General features: G+C 32.1%; 1 protein-coding gene and 1 long non-coding RNA gene across 3 annotated transcripts; one reads left to right on the top strand and one right to left on the bottom strand.

The window, feature by feature from the left end:
* Positions 1-209: 209 nt before the first annotated feature.
* On the bottom strand, positions 210-14,001 carry LOC118202153 (uncharacterized). 2 transcript variants are annotated; one of them, XR_015041644.1, is made up of 3 exons: positions 13,572-14,001; positions 12,709-13,110; positions 210-571 (listed from the first exon to the last, which is right to left on the bottom strand). It is a non-coding gene; the product is annotated as an uncharacterized LOC118202153 (long non-coding RNA). The 2 variants fall into 2 exon arrangements; XR_004760366.2 differs by lacking the exon at positions 13,572-14,001 and having other exon boundaries at positions 12,709-13,366.
* Positions 14,002-14,089: 88 nt separating this feature from the next.
* Positions 14,090-18,289, top strand: LOC118202151 (uncharacterized). Its single transcript, XM_035374303.2, has 2 exons — positions 14,090-14,575; positions 16,453-18,289. The coding sequence occupies exons 1-2, from the start codon at positions 14,232-14,234 to the stop codon at positions 17,486-17,488; spliced, it is 1,380 nt and encodes a 459-aa protein (XP_035230194.2). The 5' UTR covers positions 14,090-14,231; the 3' UTR covers positions 17,489-18,289.
* Positions 18,290-19,609: the final 1,320 nt, after the last annotated feature.

The raw sequence follows: 19,609 nt of genomic DNA, 5'->3' as shown, positions 1-19,609 counted from the left end.
AATGCGATCACTGCATAGTACGAAAACCTTGCAGAAACTCATATTTAAAGGTTAGCAGTTGTACATTTTAAAATGCAAGCAAAGGGACAACAGCTGAATTATGGCACCTCAGACATGCTGAATACTGTCTTTTGGTGTATCTGCATGCTTGTTTGGCTAATGCATCAAATTGAAGCAAAAGATACAACTTAAAGAAACAGAAATGAAAGTAAAATTGATCAAAACAGTATTTATTTAATGTAAACATATATATATGAGAATATAAAAAAGCAAAACAGAGTCAGAAAATTGGCCTGCATATGCCTGAATTCCAATCGAAAATATTCCATTTCGCATTGTTGCGGTTGTAACAAAGACCAGCACTACGGATTTTATAGCTTAGTGCGATCTTTGCAGATCCTACATTCTGCTCCAAGATGCTTCCATAAATTCTAAAAACTTTGTCATCCCTAAATTTTGTTGCTTGATGCCTGTCTTAAATCTAAAACGTCTGCTGCCCGATGCAGTTACGCTGGCTGTGGTTGCAACAGAAGGATAAAGAAATTGAAAAGTGAGACCTGTATGCAGGGTTCTGAAAGAAAAAAATCATTCGTTTTTGTAGATGCAATATGAAAGTGGCATACAATGGTTATTAGTTAAATGTATACAACAGGTAAAATGCACTCAAAAATACTAAAACACCAGTATACTCTGTCTGTATATAATGAATTAAATCAAATAGTACAAACTTAGAACTCACCCTACTCAATAATTATAAGTTGATCATAATTTTGTTGAGAAGGAATTTTAACTGTGAGTTGTCAATGTTGCTTGCCATGTTATTTGTGTATCCCATTCCCCCACTGCCACTATTCTAGCATTCGCTTTGTGTACATTCAGAATATTGTTGCAGTTCTTTTTCTGTTTAAAATTCTGATTTATTTTATTAAGATTTTCAAAACAAAATTAGTAGAGCTACATACAAACAGTATGTTTATAAAAGGAATGAATCTTATTTCTAACATTCTTCAATGCAATATTTTATGCTGTACCAACCTGAAACAGCCGACTTTTTTTTTAAATAATTAATTTCAAATTTTACATACAAAATATTTATCTAAACATACATAAATAACAATAATATTAATAAAAAAGGGAAAAAATCAAGTATATAGTAATTATCATGGAGGTAAGAATAAAAGAAAGGGCCAATCCCACACCATTGAGTGAAGCACTGCTCCCAGGCTTTGGTCTCCAGATGGGGTGTTTTTTGTTTACATCCAAAGCTTTCTTGGCAGCTCCCTGATAGTATTTCCACACATGACAGTTCCATACAAATTAAAAAGCGCGACACTTCCGCATAAAAGAAACATTCATTGCTTGATGGATAATAGAAATGTGTATAGTTTAGTGAAATTTACGTAAAAATCACATCTTGGTTATTTTTTGATAACTTGCAACAAGCGATTTTGGAGTACCTTTAAAATAGTATACGTCTTTCGATACCCTTGATAGCGTATTCACTACTTTTATTGTATGTTTCAAATACCAAAATGGTTTTAATGAAATACATGTTTTGAAATCCGCATGTTATTTTTATATAACTGAAAAATAATCGCTGCATAACTAAAAAGTAAATAAAGTTCCATCTCTTTTTTTTTTAAAATTTTATTTAGCAACATGTGTAATTGATGATGACTAAATGTAATACAAAATTATGAACGAAAAATCTTTAATATTCAGTACATGTACTTGAGTAGCAGTTTGCTATTTTTGAAAGAGTTTCGAGTCATGAAAAAAGCATCATCAATGTTATTAATTGGTATATCAATACACTTTGCATATTATTACCTTCTGAATTACCTCGCAGTATGAAAATTTCAAATATTTTGAATTTAGATCAATTACCTGTTTAAACTGTTTTAAAAAATCAAGCAATATTATGCAGAGTAAGGCAACCAAGATTATGATCTGATTGATGACAGTGAGGTTAATGTTTAAATGTGGAACGGATAGTTATTTATTATATTATCAGAGAACTATTAAACTGTGTGGAATCACTAAAAGAGGTATTGAATGCTCTGCCGAAATATATATATTGGGAAACTTGAATTTGATAATGAGTGTATCCTAAAACCTGTTTTAAGTCAAAAGTTTGAAACTTGATGGCTAGATGTGAATATAAAATTATGCACATTAAAATATGTGTAATTAAGCGCATAGGTCAGGTTAAGTTTTTTATTAAATAGGGTAAGGCATGCTAGAGCTGTCTGCCTAAAGGGAGAGATGCCATTATGTAGGAATACCGAAGGAAAACTGACTTTGAGTGGATATTAAAAATAATGCATGTAATTTTCAAGTTATATTTATACATATTTCTTATGTAAAAAATTCTGGTATGTGCTAAATTATTGAAAAAAGATAGTAATGCACAAAAATTATATTTGCAATATAAACCTCTCTGACTGCATCCTTTCCAAATTGATTCATGTCAAGTTACTTTTCCATAATGCTGGTGACGTTTCGTAAACTAAAACTCAACCAGCCAACAATAATTTTGAAATGCTATTAATCGATCAAAATTCAAACTAATTCACTCAATTAAGATCTCGACCTGATCACATCTTACTTCCATCTTCTCTCTCCAAACATGGAAACATCTTAAATTGGCTCCCTTATTGCGGCAGTGTTGGTTTAATAACGAATATATCAATTATGAATGTAAAAGAAATATTAGTTTGGCTATGTCTATTAACGTATTCATTCTGCATCTATAACATCTCAATATGACTTCAAGTATTTCTATAGTACATCTGTGCCATCAACGACATATGGTAAAAATAGAATACTTTTGATGTTAGACATACAATGAAAGCGACTTTCGATTACCCCCCTTAAGTTGCGCTATTAATTTCTGTAACATATTTTTCAGCCATAACCATTTCTAATGAGAAGCATTAACTGTATATTTATTAATGTTGCTCTTAATCAATTTTAGTTTTAAACCTGCCTGCATTGACAATATTTATAAATATTTTCGGCAACATTGGGAAGATTATAAATGAATTTAAATATATTTTTGCTAATTATCATTTTTAATATTGTTCGACTGGCATTATGTCTCCTCCTGCTTATGATTTGGTTTTTTGGACAGTTTCTAAAAAAGAAAGGACAGTGAGAAACATAGAGACTAAACTCTCTGCTGCCTTGAATGTTTTGGAAGTTTGATGTGATACTAATAATATGGAGGTGAACTTAAATAAATCATACTGCCTGATTTTCTCACTTATGCACCGATCTTTGGATCTTGAGCTGACGTATAAGGGTACCCAAATCCCCTTGTGCGATAAATTTAAATATTTGGGTGGCACGCTTGACCGCAAACTGACATGGAAGCCACATGTAGAGGAATTGTCCAACCGTGCTACGAAGAGACTCAGTGTCCTTAAACGCCTCATCGGGTATGTATCGTCGGTGTTTGTTAGTTAATAAATAGTGCTACGCTTTTTAAAGCTGTAGAATATGCGTGTCCTAGCAAAGTTTAGATGTTTTTAAACGAAGTCTATCCAAAAACACTGTCACACTAAGAGTGAAAGAATTAACTGGAAAAAAAAGGGGGGGGAATTGGGGATTTTTTTTTCGTACAATCGATAGCAAGCTGGAAGCTTCGGATGACCTTCTTCTCTTTCCTTTTCCTGTCTATATATAAACCAATTATTTTCCTCACTTTAAATTTCTTAAAATCCGAATATTTCGCTTCTCAGATTGGTAGGAATGTTTTGTCATTAATATATGGTTAATCAATGTTAAATTCGAATACAATACAGTAATGCTTCAATCTACACAGAGAAATCTTACTATATATTACTGAAGTCTAACTCACATTTATCCGAAGTTTGTGTCAGAGTCGAATACAATTCTGTTTCTCGTGTTGTACCTTTAAGTGCAACGACACTGGCTAATTCCTCTAGAATTATGAAATCTCTATCAAAGCCACGAATAAAAATGGCCACTTGTACAGTAGCTGTTGATTCATCCATCGCTACAGAATAGAATTCAAATTGTTTGCATTTGGTTTTTAATTTACTGAATATATTTGTTGCGAGATCCTTTGTGTCTCTCGCTACTGTCTCACCAAACAAGCTAATATTCGATATGACCTGAGCCTGTGATAGACAAAGCACATTAACTGCACACTGAAGATATTCTTTTATAAATTCTCCATCAGCAAAGGGTTTCCCAAAGGCAAATTTTTTTGCTATCATGTAACTAACACGAACACTATTTTCAGATTCTTTATTAGCTGTGGTGAAGAAAGACTGCTGAAAATTTTGTTTTGTTTTAATTCACTCACCTTATCACTTCGAAAATGACCTTCCAATGCGGAATATTTCTCACTGTGCTTAGTATCATAATTTCTCTTAATGTTGTATTCTTTCATTACAGCTACACTGTCGTTGCAAATAAGGCAAACTGCCTTACCCTTATGTACAAAATAAAATAAAGATCTGACCACTTTTCTTGAAAGAATCGCACTTTTCCTTTTCTCTCTCTGTTTTCTTTTTTTTTTCTTTTTTTTTTAAATAAGACCATAGACGCTTCTGAGTTTTAGAATGTGGGCTGAGCTTGAGTAACCTACCTTAAAATCAACTGGAGAAAATCTGCTTATCACCAAATCAAACAAGATGTTTACGATCACCATTCCCTTTGACAACTTATTGCAACATATTAAAAAATAGAATTCTGTTAATTTATTCTCCCTCCCCTCTATAGTAGCGGCACGGTCAATGTCACTTTTGGCAAAGTATAGACGAAATATTTACATCTGTTGCAAACCTGTTAGAGATCAGAATCTATCCTTTTTATGGAATTGAGATTTTATGCGTAGTGAATTTTTTTATTTTTAAAATTACGTAAGGTAAATTGAAATTTTTGAAAAATTCGTCATTTTCAGAAAATTCTGTCTCAGGTAATATCAGGCATGTCAATAAAATATTTTAAATATTCAAGAGGGATGGGAACGATTTTTTTTTTTTTACGATAAAAAGTTGAAATGCAATTTTTCTTGAAATCAGCATTTCTTAAAATTCTTCAATTTTTCTTCAAATTCAAATAAAGGGCCACTAAAATGCCTTCAGTGGGGCACGGGTTGAAGACCACTACATTAGCACATGAAAGCTAACTGCTTAAAAGGAGGAATGCATTCGTGTTGGAGTTTCTTAGGGAAATTGTCAGAATAAACGCTATACAAACTTGCATGTTTTTGTAATGCATTTGCGTTTTTATACGATACAATGTTTAAACTTGCCCATTTCTTTAAAGCTGAAAAATAAGCGTTATGAAATTATCTGCTTTAGATGTTGAATTTTATATGTAAGAGAAATATCCACACCTTTTGCATATTACCGAACGCGATTTTACCTGACAATAAACTTTAATTAAGCATCACAAGACAATAAAATTCACATAAAATTGTCTGCTTCATTTTATTTTATGAAGCTGGTTTTATAACGTTTCTATTTTAGAAATAAGTAATTAAATACGGATGTTTTTTCTTGAAATTTCAGTAATAGTATGGGAGGTAAAAGAGAAATTAATATTTTAAATAATTATTTATAGTTTTTGAGTATTATTTCTGATTACACACCGATTGTTTGAATAGAGATGGAATTTCTTCTTTAAAAATAAATGTTAAAACATATATTTGATAGTAATCCGAATTAATTTTAACATTTTTTTTCTACTTTCCTTGTTGTAAGTTTTCCGTTATAAGAGAATCCTGCAATAACCATAAAAATTTTTTAGAAAAACTTTCCTTGTTTTTTCTGAACCGAAATATTAAGTCCCCCCCCTCTTTTTCGGTAGTAAATCGATCTTTATCTGTTGCAGTTAAACAAGTTCATCTCAGCCTCATCTATAGTAACTATATATTCCCGTTTTTCACTTGCCAAATTTTTGTTGTTTTCAGAATGGCAACAAAAAGATTATTCAATTTTTGTTGTTCTTGGAATGGCAACGAAAGATTATTAATGATATTGTTCTAAAGAGTTGTTTACATTTGCTAAAAACGAAATAAAGATTACTTTTGATTTAAAACGTGGATTGACGTTATTTGATGAAACAGAGTTGTAAAAATAAAGATTAATTTGGAGACAGAGCCAATAATTGGTGACTTCGACTAATTTGCACAAGTTGTAACGATTTAAAAGTAAATATGTCTGAAGACGCTAAAACTGTTCTGGACACGAACTGTGCATGGTAAGTGTCAAAATTCCTCCATTTTGGTTGGATCGCCCAGAAATATGGTTTTTTCAAGTTGAGGCTCACTTTAAGATAAATGGAATTATTTCGGAAGAAACGAAATTTAACAATTTAGTATCACAGTTAGAACCAAAATATGTTGAGAAAATCTGGGATATCATAACAAGTAATTCCGCTACTAAATATACAGAATCCAAAACAAAGCTTCTGGATTTATTTAAGGAAAGGAATTAAAGGAATATTAATTGGATTTATTAAAGGAATATCATTTTATTTGTTTTTTGTTGTTTTCAGAATGGCAACAAACAGATTATTCAATTTTTGTTGTTCTTGGAATGGCAACAAAAGATTATTAATGATATTGTTCTAAAGAGTTGTTTACATTTGCTAAAAACGAAATAAAGATTACTTTTGATTTAAAACGTGGATTGACGTTATTTGATGAAACAGAGTTGTAAAAATAAAGATTAATTTGGATTCAGAGCCAATAGCTCCGTCTTCGAGGTACCAATCACAGACAGGTTTTCCACAGCAAGAATCAGCAAACAGTGCTTGATATACTTTATTAGAAACCATTTTTGCATGTGGGGTTTTAGCAGCAGAGCAATGTTTGGCAATATAACTCCACTCCCCACAAGAAAAGCAACGGGTTTTTCTGTCAGTATTTTTATACTGTTTCTGTAATGGCTGCATAGTTTTAGTTCTGTACTTATCTCGAGGTTTGAGGGCTTTCTCTCCTATGACTCACTGGTAGCAACTTCTGTTTTCACTCCTGTGTGGCGCAGTAATTTCTTTCTCTTCAGCGATGAGACGCGATTTTATGATTTGGGTTGACAACGTATCTTCTTCACGTTCTAAATTGAGGCTAAGGACTTCATATTCCTTGAGCAAACCCATTAACATAACGAGGGCAACTTCCCTGTCCGTGAGACGATACCTTTCGGTGAAGATCCATCAATCGACTTAGATAAGAACTGACGCTTTCTCCCGGTTTTAAAATTACGTTAAAAAATTCCTTTAAAAGATGTAGAGAATGCAAGAGTCCGAATTTTGTATAAATGTCCTTTAAAGTATCGCATGCTTCTTTTGCTCTTTCACAGTCAACGATGTCATCTAAGAACTGGTCTTCAACCACTAAGAATGGAAAGGTTAAGTCTTTCTCATTAATTTTCTTTTCGTCATTCTTTAATTCAGCACCATAACCTGGATCAATCGCTTCCCAACAAATTTTTGAACTAAAACAGCTCGTGCTCGGATTTTCCAAGCAATTTAATTATCTCCGTTGAGTTTCTGAATCTTAATTTCTTCCATCGGATCGCTTTCAAAGTGTTAGGCTTAGCTTCGCCGGCGCTGTAGATGTTACTTCTTTTTCTTTCGGAAAAATCAAAATTTCTTCGCTTCTGCCAAATAAAGTTCTCTAGAGCACATCTTGCTGATAACATGATAGAAATCATTTAAATGGTAGATATATTTTGAAGTATAGTAGAAAGAAATAAGCATGTAACGTAGTAGAAAGAAATAAACATGTAATGTTAAATATTTGCATAATCGCCTGTAGTAACGGCAACCGCCGGCAATAAAAGGAGGTGCTTTCCTTAGTGGCACCGCAGTTCCTTTTAGTTCGAGCCAGAATAGACCTGCCCGGGGAGAAGCCAGGGGATGAGAGATTCCGGTTCCCGCCCTGTTCCGGTTCCCGTCTTGTTGCGGATCCAGTCCTGTTCTGGTTTCCGTCTTGTTCCAGTCCTGATCCAGTCCTATTCCAGTTCCAGCCTGGCCGTTTAAGTCCAAAACACGTAGGAGCGGATGTCTGAATTCAGCGAATGGAGATATACGCCGAAAGGACTAGATGGATTCTGTCTTTTAAGGGAAAGTGTTCTTCACCGTGCCGGCATAGCTGTTACTTTAAAGCACTTTGAAGTTTTTCCGCCCAAGATGTTAAGTTTTCGTTTATGATGTTAAGTTTTCATCAGTGTTGAAGTTCCAGTTAAATAAACCTTTAAGTTTTAGACAAGGTTTTTGTGTTCTTCAGAAAATTTTAGATTCGAAGTCAGATATAGCACATAGGATTATTATCGGAAAAATTAACATGTAACGTATATTTGTGGTTACAAATATACGTTACATGTTTATTTACTTGACTAACTAACTGTTGCCATTCAGCAAAAAAACAAAAAGAACTACAAATGAATATTAAGGAACATAGAGCATATATTTATTGCATTGCTTTGGCAGATACAACAACATAAAAGTAAACTAGAGCTTACTTCTAATAGTTTTTACAATTTCTCTAATTCGAGAGAATTTTCCACGAAGTCCACGGACTGTGTAAAACACATATTCTCGAGGAGATACATCTAGTCCTAGGGATTGGCACTTAGTTGCTATTCCTCTCGCTCTTGCGATATAATCATTAGCCGACTCATGCAACTTCATTTCGAAGTTTTTTAACTCATTATCAGCATCCATTTTTCGATCTTCGGCTTGTCCTGTAAATGTTGATTTTATTTTCTCCCAAAGAATTTTTGCATTCTCTTCTGTGGAGAACTGAAGCGCCTGTTGATCCGATAGTGAAAGTTTTATATACGCTACGGCATCAGCGTTTTTCTCATTCCACAATCTTTCATCTTTCTCGTCTAAGTTTTCTGGTTTTACAGTCGAAATTACTGAGTCAAGTCTTTTCAGTGATAAGCAGCTTTAATTTTCAATGCGCAGATAAAATAGTTCTCTCCAGTTAATTCGGGAACGTTCCACGTCTCCAGTTTTTGCTCCACTAGGACAGTTTCGGTTTCGACTTGGTATTTTATATCCAATTGTTCTTGATAAAACCACGGACCTGCTACCATTTGTTGTTGAGAGGCCCATATTTAGAGTAACGAAGCAATCGGTTTAGGACAACACACTTTATTTACACGAATAATGAATAAAAAGATCACACAGCAAATCGTATTGACCATCACACAGCATATATCATCTCACCATCTCCATACGCTCGAATGACGGATGTGTCGGGAGAAGAGATAGCTGCTCCATCGTAATTAATACGCATGACCATAAGAAAAAAAGTTCGCTCGCCTCTACCCAACAGTTAGGACATCGGATTCAAAATATTTGCTGTAAACATATTTATTTCTGAATTTTCTTTAATTGAAAACTAATTAAACTATATGTTATTCAACTACCTAATAAAATACAGTTTTCAATTAAAAAATAAATGAAAGTGCAAACATTTGATTTTTCTTGATAAAATTCAGAAAACCCATTTTTTACTCAGGGCCAGTTACATCTAATGAAATATAATCTAAAATTTTGAAATTTTATTAATAGACTATCTTTTTTGTTTGAACAACAAATTAGATTTTATTTACAAGCTATGAGTAAGAAGTATTAAAATAAAAATTACGGTCAGAAGGCATATTAGGATATCATTACCATGTTAAAATTTGAGGGTGTTGGAGACTTCAAGCAAAAGTTTAATAATTTTCGCTCAACCTCATACACAGAAAATGGCCGCCCACACTTCTGCAATAAATATGCTGATTGTGCATTTTAGCACTCGAAATAAATATTGCAGAGAGCTATAGGAGCCACACATCACCAGAAACCAAAGCGCTATTTCCGTTTTAATTTTACTGGCAGAGCATCTCGAAAGAACGCAATTTTTTTTGAATAAGTGGAGTTACCATTTACAATAAAGTTTCGAATCATCCTTCACCTATTCTGAAAATTTTTTATATCTTTCGATATCCTCGCTCCGAAGTTCATTTAAAAGTTGATCAAATGCTTCCAATTCATGACGGCGAGATACTCAGTCACGTATTGATTTCCTTTTCTTTTTCTTCTTTTTTTCCTCCCTAGAACAGAAATTAATTCGTTGGAAACTTCTTTGCAAACTTCAAGCACAGCAACTGCTACTTCAGTATCCCTTTTGCAAACAAATGGAGACGAGTTATCAGTCGGGCTGTGGTTGGTGTAAACAGTCTATCAGATTACAGGTCCGTTCCTTCGGTTCGAGAAGCTGTTACGAGGGGCTCGCAGAAAGTCACTAAACTGGCCGGAGAAATTTACACAAGGAAACAATATCACGGTTGTCGCCATAGAGGAAATACGTCATCGGATGACAACCATCGTCTAAGTTACCATAATCTATTCTTCGCTCGTTTGGTTTCACAGGCAGACTAATTCCACAGAAACAGGCAGCTTCATAGAATCATTTCTGTAGTATGATTAGCGATTAGCAAGTTCACTCACCTAGGCTAGTTAGCCTCATATTGAGTAGAATTGTGTTGATTTGAGAAACATAGTTTTTGTGATAGAATTTCAGATAATATTAATAGGGAACCCAGTGTTAAGGTCCATAGTAAAAACAAAGTTGTAAAAGTTCCGTAGATTGACGCCTATTCTATGATCACTGGATCTGTCTACAACTTGAGCGAACAATATTGACTCAAAAGAACCGGTATGGACAGCCATCACAACTTATCGGAGAAAGCCATTCTGTGGTCCTTAGTTGGAGGGCGGGTGGGTTCATTTAACTTTACTGAAAGGGGACAAGGCTTCAAGGAGCTTTAGACCAATCGCACTACAGACGAGTAACGAAATTTATAGCGCGCGCTGGCTGAAGTTCTAGGAATATTCTCCTATTATTTCACTAACTCACACGCTGCATTTGTAGTTCGAAAAAAAAAAATTGCACAAAACAGTATTATGACCAACACGCAGTAGAATATGCTGCTGTGTTATGTGAAAGGAAATCTCGTTTTTTAAGGGGAAAGTTAACGCAGGAATTTAGAGCTAAGAAATAAAGAGTGATATGGGATACCACGAAAGCAATGGTAAATAGATAAGAGTAAATGAATTAAGCTTACTTCAAATCCTTTTAGAAATAAACAATTTTAATTATTTAAATTTATAATATGATTAATTTGCATTACAATCTAATAGCAAACTAAGTTTTTTTTTTTTTTTTTTTTTTTTCATGTTTACATTAAAACTGCTTTCCCGCAATTTATTTTACAGTTACTATTCGAAAAATATTTCTTTCTTAATATTTCTTCCACTTTTTGTTTTCTTTTTCTATGAAAATTATTTCTTTCAGGAAAAGAAATAAAATTCATTCGCTATTATAGTATGGCCGATTGCTGCTGCTTTCAATTATCACACACGCATCAAAATGCTTTATTTTAAATAATTTATTCTATAATTAACATGAAACAAAATATTTTTTCAATATAAAATATAATTATATTGAAAAAATATTTTCTTTCATGTTAATTAATTAAACTAATCTATCCTGTATGTGTGATTAATTCGTTTTGCAATTTTTGTCACACAATTACTAATACCTTTTTTTCAATATTACATTGCTGTTATTTTAATTTCGTATATATATATAAGAACTGCTCAGTTTAAATATTCTTCCTTCTCAAAAGATTTTGTTCTGTGAAAATAATTAAAAGATAGTAATATTTTCACAATGGAAGTACTAAAGTAAAAATAATTAGTGTAGGTCCTCCTGCAGTTCAAGTCCTTGTCAAACCAGCGTTTCGACACATTTTAAATAGAAAAATAATAATAATCAATATCTCTTTTACAATATAAAAATGAGAATGCTATGAACAGTATTTTTATTATTTATTTATTTTTTTTTTTAAGTTTGCAAAGAAACAATGATTTTTTAATACTATAATAGATTACAAAAGTACTATTCCATGAACAAACCCTCAGTCTTATAGCATTGTTACTTTATAGCATAATACAATAATAATACAGTATAATTCTGCTAACAAGCCCACCAGCCGCCGAGCGGTAGAGTCGCTGAACGCAGGTAGTTTGGTTCGAGGTTCGAATCCCGCGAACGAGCTGGCCGGCGTTTTCGTGGCTTTCCCCATGTGTAACGTGTATACGAGCCAGTTTCCCTTAGAAAGTCCTCACTTAGAAACCAGTTTTAAAACGTATTAAAATTACACACACACACATACACACCAAAAAAAAATCTGAATGCCTTCAGATTTTATATTACTCCCAAAGGGCCATTTTTTTAACGTTTTGCGTGTTACCTTTATTTATTAAATATAATGTTTTTCGCACTTAAACCATAAAATTCAATTCAACAGCAATATCATATAATTTTAAAAAAGCATATCTTTAGAATTTCCGATACATAGTCTCGCGCGCTAGAGATGAAAATGTTTTTTGCCATTGCTCGCTTTGAAATCGTTGGGTTTCTTAATCAAAAACTCATAAATGCTTTACAAAATATGATATATGAAATGGATAGTAATACAAATTCCCAGTTCCAAATTTGGGCCTCCAGATGCCTATATTAGGATGGAGGATTACGTTATTCAGAATTTCATGGCTCTAGGTACCGTTGTTTTATCACAGTGCGAGAAACATTCATACATTCTGCAGACTCCTCATTATTTAATTTCTTTAAATACGAGTATATTGCAAAATGAAGGTACTTACCCCTAGATGACATTGCTTGTACAATCTTTGTCTTCTTAAATTATGTTATTTATATTTATATAAAAATTTCACTTTTTCACAAGAAAATTTTTATCCAGGTTCTCACAGTTTCACCTTTTCACAAGAATATTTTTATCCAGGTTCTCACAGTTTCATCTTTTCACAAGAAAATTTTTATCTAGTTTCTCACAGTTTTGCAAGAAAATATGTATCCAGGTTCTCACAGTCAACAAGTTCACAAGAAACTGTGTATATGATAACCAGGGCTAGAAAGGGGGCATATGTCCGTGGGCACATCATCCAAGGGAAGCCAAAATGATGTTACGAATTTTTAGAGTTGAATGTTTTCCATTTTTGGCCAGTAGTCGGGAGGGGCACAAAATCTTCAGTTTTCCCTGGGCGCTGAAAACAGTAACTATGACTCTGCTGATAACTTATAAAATTTCATTTTTTCACAAGAAAAACTGTTATAGATTCCTTCCTTGTTAAAATCCAATACTTCGTTTCACTGAACTCCACTCTTATACTCGTATGTTTACATTGATAAATTAAAAAATATGAAATTCTAGCATATTGAAACATAAGTTAAGAAATATTTGTTTAAATTTATTAATTAAAAAAGGTGAAATTCTTACATATTGAAACAAAAGTTAAGAAATATATGTTTAAATTGATTAATTAAAAGAGTTGAAATTCTTGCATATTGAAAAATAAGTTAAGAAATGTATGTTTAAATTGATTAATTAAAAAAAAGTTGAAATTCTAACACAGGGAAAAATAGAAAATATATGTTCAAATTGATTAATTAATAAAAAAAAATGAGTGCTATATACTGAAAAATAAGTTTCTTAAAAAGAACTTACCATATATTACAAATACCTTAATAAATGTTCTAATTTTTCATTTCTCATCCATATATATCACGTTTAACTATCATACACTTACCTGCATAACATAATTAATTTAAATATAAATTCATTATTAATTTAAATGCCAAATAATATAATGCCGAAATTACATGCAAGTCAAATTTTTAGGTTGGAAGCTTTCTTTTAAATCGATTGTTTACAGTTTGAGCGTAAGTACTTCTTCGCCCTATAGCGTTTCATGCAAAACATTTCACTCGTTAAAGTACACGTTAATTAAAATTTCTTGTTCTATTACTTTAGACTGAATTACAATTAGTAAGTTATCATATCATGCTTAGTAATATAACATTAACTATGTTGTACAACATTGAAGAAATAGGGAATGTCAGGCGTCATCATGTCAACATGAACAAGGGTAAGTTCAATTTTTCCTTTTGGCAATTCAGAATTGTTTTCCCTGTCCACTTCCCTCGGATAGGGAAAACAATATTTGGCCGCCATCTTGGATTTCGAAATGCGCTTTTTGGCGCATTTCTGAAATCCAAGATGGCGGCCAAAAACTCGCCAAATTCAGCCAAGAGCCGGGTATATAGTTTTAATCTTTAGTCTGATTTCTAAATTCCTGTTTACATTTCCAGTTTTTGAGTGTTGACAATGCCTACTACATGTTGTGCATACGGTTGTTCAAATAACAATATGAAAGACAGATGTAAAGAAAATAAGATTTCCTTCCATCTGTTTCCTAAGGATGAAAATCTGCGTAAAGAGTGGATAGTAAGAATAAAAAGGGAAAACTTCAATCCAACCCCCACTACCAGAATTTGCTCTGAACATTTTGAAGAAGAATGTTTCACATACCAGCCATTCACGAACAGGAGGTCATTAAAGGCAGATGCTGTGCCAACGAAATTTATTTTTATTTCGACTAAAGGAACCACTCGTAAGCGAACTAGTTATGTATTTGGTGAACCATCACAGGAAAGTTCAAGAGAAAAGAGGTATTTATCTACTAGTTTTATCAGAAATATATAGAGCATTTTTTTTTTTTTTTTTTTTTTTTTTTTTTTTTTAAATTTTCTACACTTTTGGTTTTAGAAAAAGATAAAAGCATAATTGGTGTGCTATGAAATTTAATTACTTTCTTCCTGTTTCAATGTTTTTTGCAGCTGATAGTTTTAGAAATGAAAATTGCCTTGATCACAACTTAATTGCTGTCTATGGCATGATACATATTATTTCATATTTGACAGGGTTTTTATTGCTTATGTGTTAAGGACTTGTTGTTTTATTCTTTTATCATGTTTCTTACTTCAATTCTTACAACTTTGGTAGACACTTCACTGACGAAGCAGTTAGCGAGGTTTCCACCTAATTTTAATACTTATTTCTATAATATGACACTTTCTATGCTTATTTCTTTGGTGTTTCTTACTTCAGTTTTTACCACTGCTAATAATACTTTTTAATAAATTCATTGAATTTGATTTCTGGGTTGTTATTATTTACTTCACCAGATTCTGATTACTAGCATCACATTGTAAGGTATCATATTAGACGCTAGCCTTAAGTTTATCCTTGCAAATAGCTTACTACATAGAAATTTTAAGCATCTAAATGCTTCAGTATTGCTGATTTAAAAATAATTTTTATTGTTAGTTCATCCTCTATTTTGTATACCTTATGTTTATTTGCATGTAAAAGTTTCACAAAAAAATTGAAAATTTAGTAAAATGTCCCCCAAATTTAATTACTAATCAACCAAGATGTAACATGTAATGAGGTATGAGAAATATGTGGAAAGATTTCAATGAGATGTTTCAGTTGATTAGTGATTCAGTCTTGGGAACTGCTTTAATAAAGAATTCTATATATTACAAAAGTATTTAAATAGTTCAATAAAAGAATGCCAAATAAATGAGATAACTTTTCCGTTATATATCTGCCATGCAAATTTTGGTGTGTGTGTGCGAAGTGGTATATGTGTACACACATACCTCATTTTTCTGTTATTAACACATACACATCAAAATGCATGGCAAGTGCATAATGGAAAAGTATCTAAATCAGTTACATTGATACCTTTCTAGCTAAGAGAATGCATTTTTTTATTAAGTTGCTGTACTGTAATCAGAATAGATATTTTAGAAATGTCTTTTCATAATAAAACGTTATTTATACTTGTAGTCAGATATTTTAAATTTATCAGTTATTTTGGTACGTTAGCTAGATGCAAGTGATAAATTAGATGTTTGCAACGTGTAGCATGGTGTAGTGTCACCAAAATGGGGGAAAGGGATTGTTATTCATAACATATATACTTTATACCCAGTTGAGTACCTGTATTTTATACATATATTTATTCCCAAATTATTAAAAGCACTGTTTTCTTTTATTATTTCTTTCTTTCATTATTATCTTTATTTTTCAAATTATTAAAAGGACACTTATGCATTTATTTTGGTCTTGGAGCTTGTTGTCTACAATATATTTTTTTATAATATTGAATATAACCCATCCTTAGTTACATATATACCGTCTTGAAATTTTCATGTATAATATCTAGAAATTGTAAATATATTTAAAAAAATAGCAATAATATGACTATGAATGTTGTTTGCCTGTCTATCACAACATTAAAAAAAGAAAATTAAAAAAAAAAAAAAAAAAGCATATTGCTTGACTAATTTCTGATTAGGAAAATTCCTATTCACCAATTCCATCAACCATAACTATTCTGTGGTGTAGGAGCTGCAATTCATGCTTTAAATTTTGGACATTACTATTGAAGAAAAGTATTTATTTTAATATTAGAACTTTTGTTTTATTTAAACTGTCAAACTATTTATTACAGTACATATTTTCTTTTCCTTTTCAGAGCAAATATTCCTGTTTGCATAAGGAAGACAGTATCATCACAAACTGACGAGTCTTTTTTGTTAATTTTAAACGAATTTTGTCAAATGAGAGACCAATTGGATGCTGCACAAAATAATGTTTTATTGAATGTGTTTTCTTCAGCTAATGAGAGGATAAAAGTAAACATGAAATGTGTAACAGGTTTCTCTCATGAGACGTTTATGACAATATTCAACTTTTTAAATTTATCGGAAGATTTGTTAAAGAAAGATAGAATGCCACCTATTGATCAATTTTTCATGTTTCTAGTGAAAATTCGAACTGGAACCACAAATGAATTCCTAGGAATAATTTTTAAGATAGCTTCTTCTACAGTTTCAAAGATTTTCAATTGTGTAACGAGAATTGTTTCTACTAAGCTTAAATGTGTGAATATATGGCCAAAAAAGGCCCAAGTTAAAGAGTTCATGCCTCTGCAATTCTTACATCAATATCCAAATTGCCGAGTAATCATTGATTGCACAGAGCTCGAAATACAGAGGCCATGCAATCCTACAGAACAGCAACTAACTTTCAGCTACTACAAAAATGCCAATATGCTGAAAGCACTAGTCGGCATCTCTCCTTCTGGAGCAGTCACCTTTATTTCAGATTTGTGGTGTGGTGCAATATCAGATAAAGCTCTCTTTTTAAAAAGTCAGTTACTTGATTTGCTCGAGGAAGGAGATTTAGTATTAGCTGATAAAGGATTTACAATTAATTCAGAATTATCTAAGAAAGGGTGTCATTTAAAAATACCGCACTTTTTGAAAGGAAACATTCAGTTCTCTCTTGAACAAAGAAGTGAAAATAAAGCTATTTCCAATAAAAGAGTGCATATTGAACGGGCAATAGGAAGAATAAAAATATTCCGCTATTTTGAGGAAGCTATTCCATATAATAGCCTACATAATTTAAATGAGGTGTTTTTTATTGTTGCATTTTTAACGAATTTTAATAAACCTCTGATAAATGTTTTACCATTAAATTCTGAAAAAAAAAAAAAAAAAAAATAGTTAGATGGTTAATGTATTCCCAAATATGTGTACATATATTTTACTTCATACCATTTGTTAACGGAAATATTTTTTGTTTTATAAATCTGTGTACTTTTTAAAATCTTATATAAAATGATTAATTTTAAAAAGTAGTTTCATATTCTTTTGTTATATAATGAAAAAATTAACATAGATCATCAGTCATTTGAAGATAAAAATGTATTATCATTATTCTACCATTGTATTTAGTTTTATTATCGCCGCTCTATGAGAAATGTAAATTTCGATATGCATGTATAGAACAAGGAAAATAATTGTATAATATAAATAATAAATCAGAGGTGCAATATAAAAATTAACATAAATAAACACATCATCAGAACTCCTTCCATATTAGCAACATAACTTTGATAAAGCAAATTCCAGTGAAATTTCAACCAGTAATACATTTATATGGCTAATCTTTGGAATATGGTAACAAGTAGTTTGGCGACATTTTGGTAAGGTGATAAAGGTTACTAGCTAGGACTTTAGCACTATACATGGATAAAGTCAAGAGTGTGCGCAATGCCTTTTTTGTGTAATTCTGGGATGTTTTTTTAAGTGAAAATAGGTCGACATGTATATGGATACCGTCTATGTCGAATTCTTAAAAACGCCGCAAGCAGTTTGCGATTCTGCACTTTCTCCCAATTTCGCACCTAATCTTCGTCATGATTAAGCATTTTTGTTCCATAAAAGTTCTAGTATAAGCGTAATTCGGCTAACGGATTGTTGGAAAAAATGTTGAGTAAAAAAAAAAAAAAAAAAAAAAAAAAACATGCCTTTACTTCATGAAAACAAAATGGCGTCTAAAACAAAACTAGCAGGTTGCTGTAGTGGGGTTGGTTGCCAAATTTTTGCCAAGTTACCATAATCCAAAGATTATTTATTGATTTGTTTTATTGCTATGTATATACTGTATATACTCGCATATAAGTGACAAATTTTAAGAAAAAAATCAAAGTTCATAGTAGGGGGCCGACTTATACACAGAACCTAAAAATATATCCAGCGGCATTGCCGCCGATTGATGGCACGTCGGAGAAATTGATTATTAAATATATCGTTCATGCAGTAATTTTTTTTAAATTTATGTTTTTTTTTTTTTTTTTTTAATTCAACATCTGATGTCACAGACCAATTCAATCTGATGATGGCGCAGTCTATCCAAGTGAGGCTTATTATCTGCTAAAATGGAAATAAAAAAAAATTCACTAAATCGTGAATTAAATTTTATTGTGAACATTGGAATGTTGTTTTTATTAGTGGCAATGGCATTGCTCAACAAGTTTGTTTTCCCAAAAATGTTTCTCAAATGTAGGAGAGTGAACTTATACAGGGTGTGTATAATATATATACACTGATATATGTATAAATGGGGCAAATTGGCAGGGCTTTTGTTTGTATTCAAGTTATTCATGTAGAAAAGTTTTCAGTGTGATTATAGCCACACAGTGGGAATTAACAGACTCTAAGCATGCAATGGTAGTTGGAGCTAGATGCATGGGACATTCCATTTTGGAAATTAGGGAATTCAACATAGAGAGGTAACAAGAATGTGCCGGGAATACGTAAGTTCAGGTATAACCTCCCATCATGGACACAGTGGCCAATCACCTGCACTTAATGACTGAAACAACACTCACTGCATGAAATAACTGCAGAAATCAATGTGGGATGTATAATAGACATGTCTGGTAGGAAATTTGGTTTTAATGGGCTATGGCAGCAGAAGACCAAGCAGAGTCTTCTATGTCAGTGGCAAGTAGCAAACTATGTATGTGCGATGGCAATAGTAAAAAGTATGGTCATTACTTACACTTTCTGGTTCAAGTATAATACAAAGTCCGAAATCCGGACCTTAAAGCCACGAACATTTTTTTTTGGGGGGGGGTATACTTTACGCATACGCATTTGATTTTTCCTTCCGTAATAAAACGTGGAGATTTTCACTTAAAAATTCCGATTGTTAATTTCACTTAGGCACTAAAAAAATACCTCATGGAAAAACAATCATGTAAGCATAAATTTGTGAGATTAATAATTTGGATCCTTAGTTGAGTATCTGCTTAGCATACATCTCAAATCAAACATTCA

Source organism: Stegodyphus dumicola, chromosome 6, assembly GCF_044657685.1.
Source record: "Stegodyphus dumicola isolate Sdum_Otavi_A_Nest chromosome 6, ASM4465768v1".
Classification (NCBI taxonomy): Eukaryota; Metazoa; Arthropoda; class Arachnida; order Araneae; family Eresidae; genus Stegodyphus; species Stegodyphus dumicola.
The sequence above is the reverse complement of the archived record's forward strand: the minus strand, read 5'-3'. Positions and strand labels throughout refer to the sequence as shown.